The 9,589-nt window shown below is 42.7% G+C and overlaps 1 protein-coding gene across 2 annotated transcripts; it reads right to left on the bottom strand.

The window, feature by feature from the left end:
• Positions 1 to 962: 962 nt before the first annotated feature.
• Positions 963 to 9,341, bottom strand: LOC114568226 (replication protein A 32 kDa subunit). 2 transcript variants are annotated; one of them, XM_028597692.1, is made up of 9 exons: positions 9,088 to 9,341; positions 8,959 to 8,999; positions 8,737 to 8,871; positions 6,191 to 6,304; positions 6,045 to 6,101; positions 5,821 to 5,928; positions 3,556 to 3,654; positions 2,677 to 2,774; positions 963 to 1,378 (listed from the first exon to the last, which is right to left on the bottom strand). In XM_028597692.1, exons 1-9 carry the CDS (start codon positions 9,098 to 9,100, stop codon positions 1,297 to 1,299), a joined length of 747 nt encoding a protein of 248 aa, XP_028453493.1. In that variant the 5' UTR covers positions 9,101 to 9,341; the 3' UTR covers positions 963 to 1,296. The 2 variants fall into 2 exon arrangements, with proteins under 2 accessions (XP_028453493.1, XP_028453496.1); XM_028597695.1 differs by lacking the exon at positions 3,556 to 3,654 and having other exon boundaries at positions 9,088 to 9,340.
• Between the last annotated feature and the right edge of the window lie 248 nt (positions 9,342 to 9,589).

Raw genomic sequence — 9,589 nt, 5'->3', positions numbered from 1 at the left:
TTTGAAAACAAACCTTAACTTATGTGTTGTATGAATTGTTTTGGTGCTTGAAATGAGTTTACCAAAGTCTTAAGTTAAAAATAGTAAATTAATGTCTGAAATGTTATTCGCTTTTTGAGTAGGAGTTTTGTCAAACACTGTTTGGATGCGCCGCTGCGTCTTGCGTCCTCAGAGGGTTAATAAAGTAGGTTGTTTGAAGAACAAAATGGCCTTACTTTCACACCTCTGCACACCTGGCCAATCACAGCCTAAAGTGGGCCTGAGTTTTTGATTGCATGTTTCAGAAGGTTACATAGAATTGTCAAACACAGCCCCTCCAGAATTCACTGTCCAAAAGGAGTTTTGGTTGCTCTTAGATGATCTGGCATGCACTTAAAAAATTAAGTGAAAATTAAATTTAAATGACTCTATAATGTAGTAGTAAGTAGTGCATAACAAAAGATGCACACTACTACTAGTGTACTGTGATAGAAAAACTATCTGCAAACAGTTCACATGACAGTTGTGTACATTGTTACAGCTGTTTGAGGTTCTTTCTTACGGGAAGTGCCAGGTAGGCTAATTTCATGCCACAGGAAGTTCTATCACACACACACACACACACACACACACACACACACACACACACACACACACACACACACACACACACACACACACACCTTTAAGACCTACAACAACTACAAATGTCTACTAATGCTGCAAAACCTGTATGATCAGTCAATTACATGTTTCACAATGTTTTCACCAGGGATTGTAACTCCCTTGTCATCTGTGAAAGATATGTACATGGAGAATTATCCATAGCTGCCAATATGGCTTAGCATGTCTACAATACATGTACAGACACTAAGAATTACTTCATATAAATGAGACCTGCTACAGACAACTCTTATTTTACCTTGAAACTGACTGTGAGCAACTGCAAATGAATAATTTAACTGATCAATAAAGTATTCTGATTGATTCTGATGAGTCACAGTCCCTTTATATACAGCAAACATAACATTTGCAGGGTACAGACAAATTCAGCACACATACACAACTTAGAAAAAAAATATATATGGTCAGCATAAAGAAGTCAGAGCAATACATCAGGGCAGTAATTCTATGCACTATAAACCCCGTTTGTGTAATCCCACAGGGTATAACATATTTAGACCAAGACAAACAAAGCCATCAGCTACAGCACTAGTTATAAACTTACTAAATTTAACCAAAAAAATATGTATGTCACTCCAAAAATGTGGGTACATCCTGATCAGATCCAGGACTGTGATGCCTCCAGCTAGCCCGCTAATGTTCTGTTGACTTGAAATGATGCTCATCAATGGTAAAGAAGGCATGGCCTTCATTTATCAGAAATGTCAGGGACGCTCTGTACGGAAAGAGAGACAGGTTGCTGATTTAGGTTGCGTCTGTTTGACAATCAGTATCAGATAATAAAGGGTTCAGTATGTGGAGCGATACGGCTAGAGCTAGGTTGATGGTCGCCGTGGTGTTCCCGGGACAAGCTGTGTGAGCCTTAAAAATGACGTCACCGCGGCTGTGACTTCCAGCGCGAAGCCACCGCAAAATGGTCATGGCATGTGGTCGTGCCGCTCCGTTTCAACATGGTTGGCTGGGAAGACCGACCGAGCAGCTTCGCCTCTACAAACATCTGTAGGGTGATATGAGCGGAGGGAGTCAAACGGCCTTAAATGTGTGTTCAGAGAGAGACACCGCACTGGGAACAGTAGAATGATTTTGCTTGAGAGTATGGAAAAACCTCAGAGATCGCTTTGTAAAAGCTAAAAAAAAAATGGCGTCATGGAAAGAGTGTGCTCGCAGTGTGCGCCATCTACTGGAGGCCAGTGTTAGAGCGCTGTGCGGCACTGTTTTCTGAAAGCTATATATGAGTTTCTGCCGCCCCCATGAGTAATTCTAAGTAATGACAACAAAACTGTCGGCATGTCCACATGATACAAGCCTTCCGTGACCGCGCACCGCGTGTTAGTGTTTGACTGGTGCTGAACTGGACGCAACGTGTGCGTTGCCGATTTTCTTATTAAACTTAGCTAGGCAAACCTCAGTTCGGCAGTCGGTTACAGCACTTTATTTTTGGACAGCCCGCTCACAGCCACAGCCCCTGTTAAAACCCACGTAGTCTCGCATTGCCAGACCTTCCTCCAAAGCGCTGTGGAGGAGGGTCTTGCTAGTCCACAAAGCATTCTGTCATGGGAGAAAAACGTGCTCTGGTTTATTGGCATTTCTTTAAACCAATCACAATCGTCTTGGGCGGCGTGAAGGAACTTGTTTTGGTGGAACATGTGTACGTTCAAAAGTAGTTTTAGTCGTGCAACAGAAAACTCAGATTGGACAGATAGTCTAGCTAGCTGTCTGGATTTACCCTGCAGAGATCTGAGGAGCAGTTAACCATAGTCCTCACAAATCCCCCAGAGGTCAGAACGCCAACACAAAGGAAGAGGAAGGTAATTGACATCCAACGGTATGTGTATAATCCCAGAAGTGGAACGTTGTTGATATGGATTAGGTCCCGCGGGATCCCAATGCAGTCTTCTAGCCCACGCCACGGTGTTGCGTGCCAGTATAACCCAGGCTTTAGTCTGAATATTGCAAGTGGCCTATCATCACCCAGTGTGCCTTTATCCAGAGATGAGTGAGGTCAAGAGGTACCTGAGGTCTCCCACGCTGAGGTGGTTGAGCTGGGACTGCAGTTCATTGAACCCGATGCCAATATCGCTGACAGAGAAACTCTGGATCACATGCATCACCTTAGACAGGAAATCAACTATCAATCACTTTCCAACCCCGTTGTTCATATGGCATCTCACTAAATGCACAAATCATTCATATTTTCTTGTTATAACTACATACTATACTATTTCTACGAGAAACCTATAACAAGGTTCACTTTTTCTTGATATTAAGATTTCCCCTTATTTTAACTAGAATCCCTTAAATAAATGTCACCATTATGACTTGATGGGTTGGGCTACCTTTGCACTCTGAACCTCTGTTGTAGATATTTGGGGATATGGTAGTCTTGCCTTGCAAGACCTTCCTCCACAGCGCTGTGGAGGAAGGTCTGGCTAGTCCCCACTGCATTCTGGGATGGGAGAAAAACGTACTCTGGTTTGGCATTTCTTTAAACCAATCACAATCGTCTTGGGCGGACGGAGCCACTGCAACATAGCCTCAGGAAGGAACTTGTTTTGGTGGAACGTGTGTACGTTCAAAAGTTGTTTTAGTCGTGCAACAGAAAACTCAGATTGGACAGCTAGTCTAGCTAGCTGTCTGGATTTCAGAGATCTGAGGAGCAGTTAACCATAGTCCTCATAAATCCACCAGAGGTTAGAACACCAACACAAAGGAAGAGGAAGGGGACGGACATCAGGCCGAAAATTAGGGACATCTGGGCAGAATTTCCGGCAGCACCGGAGCAATCTGGCAAATGGAGCGCCATCGATATAGAGTAGGGAAATGAGGACTTGCACTAAACACAAATTGGGGAACACAATGGGTGAACTGAACCTTTAAACCCATTTCACTTACCTGAGCCTGGATGGTGGACAAACCATTTGGCAAGACGCCTTTAGGATGTTCACCGCCACCATGGCCGATGACAATGGTATTCATATTCACATCAAATGCCTGGATAAACATAACAGGCGGAGAAAAATCTAAAAATGGGTTTTTGCAGTATTACTAGTGTTAAGAGGGCATAGACCGAAATCAGGCCAGCTGAGGCCATTTACTAAATACCTGAACCTGAAATTATGAAATGCAACTCTTAACTCAAGGATACGGTGGCCCTAAGAGCTCAACGCACTGAAAATTAAAGGGATACTTCACCGATTTAGCATTCAGCTTTGTATCAGTAGAAACCCAGTAGTATTTCTGAATGACCGTGCTTCCCTCCCTCATGTGCCCGAGACGAGTGATCTCTGCATCGGGGGTCTGGAAAAAAATCTTCCGATGACGTAAAATGACGATTTTTGCATCATCGGAGGATTTTTTTTGGCCAGAGCCAAAGGACTACAGCCAGTAGTAGGAGCTACTTCCGCATGTTTTCAACCCGCCCACAGGGGGTTGGACTGCCGAGTCTGGCCGAGGTATTCCGAATGAAAACGACTGTCAGCCATCTTGAAGCTTCGCTAAACAGGCTCTCTGCTTTCAGCAGCAAACATTTACAACAATTATGTGCATTCAAACTACCACACGTGTGTACCACCGGGATACATTGGTACAGATCGGAGAATATGCAGGAAACGTTATTACAGACGGAATACTCGACACACTACGCAAGCTTCGCCTGCATAGAGACCAGCGGCTCGATGCCGCTAACTGACTAGGGGACATCCTCATCGGCTAGGTGGAAAGCTAACGCTAGCCGGCCACCTTTCCCATCAATCCTGCTCGCAAGTGTCCGCTCATTAAAACAACAAACTGGACTATATCCACCTTCAACAAAACTCCCAACGCGAGTTCAGAGACTGCTGTGTTTTTGTTGTTGTGGAAACATGCCTGAATAGTGTACCGGACTGTCCAGCTACCAGGCCTGCTAGCCCTCCGAGCTAGAGATGCTCTGCCACCGGGTAAAAGAGGTGGGCTGTGTTAAGACGGAATGGTGCAGAAATGTGATTTGTATCCATTTAATTGCTAACTGCTGGTGGAGTTTGTGAATGTTAAATGCCGACCATTCTACATTCCACGCTAATTCACGGCTGTGTTTATACTCTGTGTTTACAGCCCACCAAGCGCTAATGCTAGTATGCGTTAGCTGAACTTTACGGAGCCTATAAAGTGTGTGCATTAAATGTAGCCTGTTTCATATGTTGTTTTTATATATTTTAAATGTGTAACACCACTTGAGTCACGATGAAACGTTGTTTCGTATATAATAGTTGAAATGACAATAAAACACGCTTGAGTGGAGTTGAATGCCTCGGTCTGTCAAGCGGTAGGCGTGGCTTGGGATTGGACTCAAAGCAGCAAAGCAGGTGCATTCTGGGATTTGGTGTCTTTCATCCATATAAAGCCAAAAACACATTTTCTGGCTTTTCTCAGCCTAGAAGGCACCAATTAAATTTCTTTTTCATTTTTCACATTTCTACTACATAAATGACCCAATTTAAAGATATATTCAGCTTTCCAACGGTGAAATATTCCTTTAAGAAAACACATGCAAATAGACACGACACAAAGAGATGAAGAAACCTCACCAATTTTACAACACATTTGAAAACACTAGCGCAGTGCCCGTTCAAAACATGCCTGTACTGCGCATGTGTGGGGCCACAGGCCCAGAGAAATCCCGATTTATAGATAGATAATAGACTTGACACATGCGCATCATTTAGAAAAAGCACTGCAAATAGAGAAGCGCTCTACAAAAAGTCCAGCACAACGGAAACTGTTTCCAGGGGACATAGTCTCGCAAAAAACGATGCTGCTGTGGACAATCACGTAACGTTAACCGGCTATCAGACTCGTCAGTCGTGAGAGTCCCGTGACGCTACTGTGAAAAAGGTTTTTAACATTACGAAGGTAAAAAATTAAACAAGCACTAACAAAGCAGTCGCTTCATCTCGCTGCCACTTTTTCGGTCAAAAAGCACCAAAGGTCAAAAAATGGAATTCGGTACAGCCCTACTTTAAACCAATAACAATCGTCGTGGGCGACGCTAAGCTCGACGCAGAATGTTGTTGATGAGGTTTCCTGAATGTTTTTTTTCATGTTTTCTTCGTTTGCAGTGTGTTGAGCTCTACACAAAAATCAAGGGTTTACATGTTCGAAACCTTCCACGAGCTGGTGTACCTTTCCAAAAAGCTGCATATGTGCTTGTACCACTTCCAACATGTGGGACGTGATCTCATTGAGGTCCTTGATACAACGAATGTCCATTGCCAGCAATGACCTTTGACCCTAATCAACATTTAAAAAACAGGGAGGCACATACAGTCAAAATAAAATAAATAAAAATCAATGTTCACGTCCCTTTAAAGCCCATCATCTCTAAACCTTTTGTTTGCGTTGCTTACATCCAAACTGCGTAGGCTTCCAGTCACCTTCACATATGTTCCAGGAGAAGCACAGTCCTGTGAGACACACAATTTGAAATTTTATTATTTAGCAAAAAAGTGCACAGTCTTTAGATGATTTCTAGATTCCTGCTGATGTTACTGGCCTCCGTGTTAACCCACTGCTTCACATTTAAAGGTGGGCCAGTCATGTCATCCACAGAGTACTGGATGTTGGTCACAAAGGGAGCCGATCCTCGGATGATGCCCACCACAGAGACCTGCAGTGACAGGAAGCACAACAGGTTATCTCAGACCAAATTCCATTCAAGAATTTGGCAACTTAACATATTCCATGTGTTCCTACAAGCAAGTGCATAGATTTTGTTTTAACACACACACATAATGGCAGGGTCTGGGGGTCCTCCTCCATACATTTTTTAGCTTAAACTTCTTAATTTCCTGCATTCTAATGCAACAATTTATGGTACCAATGTCTTTATTTATGTAAAGGAAAGTATTATTCTCCTGTACTGTTCAAAACGTTCAGCATATTCAAAACATCACATTTTTGGGATTTTTTTTTTTGAGGAATCATGTACAGCTCAAGAACAAATCTGTTAACCGTGACCTTGTTAAAGCCAGAAGCTCAAAAAGTTTAAATTTATTTTAAATCAATCATTTTTCACGCTCCTGCTGTGTTCTTTAAAAAGGTACTGTAGGTAGGATCCAGGACTTAGTCAAAAAATTTGAACATCGACAACTTCTCAGTCCCTCAGTCCCTCCCCCCTTTCTACTAAAGCCCAAACCTCGCCTGTAAAGTGGACGAGAGCGGGCGGCAGCAGCCGCGGGCGGTGACAAAAAGCCACGGTGAAGTCGGACAGTTTTGAGCCGATTCCAGCAGCCTTCAGGCTGAACAGGAAGTCAAAGAAACACTCACATCCTGTTAGGTCGGATTCCGATTTATTAAAATGTTATCAGATCCATGTATCAGCTTGTAGATAGTCTCCAGTTGTTTTTATTAAGACAGTAGCTGTTAAAATGCTCTACATGTGATCTGGTGTTGATGTTAATACACAACATACTGTAGATGATCTGTAATCTCAACAGATTTAGTTTCTCTGAGACTTTAGTCTCGCTCTTCTAAATGTAACCACCAGGCACACTACATGTGTTCTTTACAGAGTAAGCCTTTAAATCAGAAAAATAGTTAAAATCCCTCCGATTCAAAAACAATAAAAAGTTTATACGTCATCATGTTTTCGATTCTGAACCAATCAGCTGTTAGATCAGCTGAGAGCCAGGCGTTTCCCAGCATGCCCTGGGTCCGCCTGGGTCTTAGCAACTGCACTGCATGGGTCTCAAACCTGCGGCCGCCTTGATTTCATGAGGTTATCGTTGCATGACATCAGAGCAAGTTGGGATCAAGTCGGACACAAATCTAAGCGGCAATTGCCGGTGATCGATTCTGCGCAGACCTGGCTCATCTATAACGAGTTTGAACTGTTAAGTGTATTTTAAGACCCGCTACGTTTTAAATTCTAGGTAAGGTTATTTTTTTTTATTACCTGCTTCATGTAGTTCTACTGGAACATAGGGTCAGTTTCAGCAAATATGACAGAAAGTTAGTTTTATAAGTCTTACCTACTGGGCCTTTAACCCCCTAATGATGCAAAGTAGACAGCTATTGTTTTGAGCCCCCTGCATCTACACTTATGCCTACTAGTGAAAAAGGCAGTATACTTCCAGGTTTTTGAACGACATCCAAGAACACACGAACGATACATAATTTACCATTTCAAAAATCGTACTTTCTGACGGCCTTTTAACATCCATTGTCATGTTTATAGTGGAATGTTACTATATTTCCCGCCCCCCCTGCCCCTCCAAATCAAAACTTTTAGTCTGGACATTTTCACATTCACACCATAGACCTTTAGAGACTCACATAGGAACCCTGTGGGCAGTCATTGTCTCATAAGTCACAAGCATAGGTGCCGATTTATACTACAAGTGCATGGCATAAAATACAGTCAGTTAACCAGCAACACATTAGGCCCACACTGCTACTAAATATTAAACATCAGATTTAGTTTTCACTCACCACTGATGTTACTTCTTTACTAGGAAAGGGTTACTTCTTGCAGCCGTGCACTTGATTAATTCACCTGCCACAGTGAGTCTAACGTTAGCCCGTCACATTTAAGCTAAAACTTTTGACTCTAACAAAGTTTAGAGTGGTTGGATCAACTTGTTTGTTGATCCAAACTCAGTGTATTCTGGGTGGACGCTGGTGCACATGGGTGCTTGGTCTCCTCCGTGGGTTTTTCTGGGACAGAGCACCCATGGAGAAGGCCAATGGTCACACAAGCAAGTCTCAAGTCTTGGCTATGAAGTCTCGCGTCACTACCCAAGTCAATACGAACAAGCCCCAAGTCATGTCCATGTCCTAAACTAATTTGTATTAGTGCTAAAGTATTTAAGTTGTTCCGGAAACCACAGTTGGCAAACCAATCTCACCTCAAGATCTATTTAATAGGTGTTCTCTAGCTTTCGATCATATCACATGATCTTCATCAGCAGATGGAATTTGCCCCTTGTCATGACATTATAGATGTGCAATGGCAATTTTATTTCATACATATATAGCACATTTCATTACAGAGAAACCCAAAGTGCTTTACATTAATCTATTGTTGCCCAATGCAAATACCTGGTTGAGTTCCCAGTTGCAGATTGTAAAGGTTCTGTCGCTGCCTCGAGAGGCAGACAGCAGCTGAGACACTGTGCACGGCAAAATCAGAAGAGTTGACCTCTGTGGCAACATCAGGGAGGAATCCATTACAGTCTGCATGAATGAACACAGTTTCTTCAGACCCTTACATAGTATTTCACTTATGGACAGAACAGAAGACAGAAGCACCAGTGAACTCACTGCTTTGTGGCTGGGCATCCCATCCGAGGGCTGACTGCAAGCTATGGAAAAGCAAAACATGCTAACCATATTCAAACATAGACTTGACAGTTATTTTTGTTGGAGGGACTTCTATATTTGCTAATTTACCTTGGTTCCACATGACAAAATATCTTCAATATTGTCACATTGGCAGCTACAGGTATTTACAGCAAAACCCAGAGACTTCCAGACCGTCAGAAGGCAACTCAGTCAGGCTGGAATGCACTGGATAGAGAACAGAGCTAACTGTGCTAGCAGCTTCATTATGCTAGGCCAACAGGTGTGTGAAATTACAGCAATTACCCATGGTGCAGTGCAGGACCAAAGAACACGGGCTGAGGAGGAACTGGACAGTTGTGAAGCCATTTGCATGCTACATTTCTTTAAAGCAATTCCAATTACTATTTATTTTCATTGAGAATCCATTCAACAGTGAATAACTGGGGTTCACACCACTTTTGATAAAACTTCATTTAATCTCTTCAAAATATGTTACAATGACATCAGAGCAGAAATTGTTCATACAAAAGTGTGAGAGAAGAAGTTTGCCTGCCTGGGAGTTCAGATATGTATTTGGTGGGACGTTCCAGGTGGTGTTTAATCACAGTCC

The sequence above is a fragment of the Perca flavescens genome, chromosome 14, assembly GCF_004354835.1.
Source record: "Perca flavescens isolate YP-PL-M2 chromosome 14, PFLA_1.0, whole genome shotgun sequence".
In the NCBI taxonomy this organism is placed as follows: domain Eukaryota; kingdom Metazoa; phylum Chordata; class Actinopteri; order Perciformes; family Percidae; genus Perca; species Perca flavescens.
This window is presented reverse-complemented; position numbering and strand designations above follow the sequence as displayed.

What these genes read in the sequence shown, in the direction of transcription:
- LOC114568226 (XM_028597692.1), bottom strand. An exon ending in GCAACTGGGAACTCAACCAG is followed by an intron (nt 6,305 to 8,736) that starts GTATTTGCATTG and finishes CTGTCACTGCAG; the next exon opens with GTCTCTGTGGTGGGCATCAT. An exon ending in ATATGCAGCTTTTTGGAAAG is followed by an intron (nt 3,655 to 5,820) that starts GTACACCAGCTC and finishes ATGTTTATCCAG; the next exon opens with GCATTTGATGTGAATATGAA.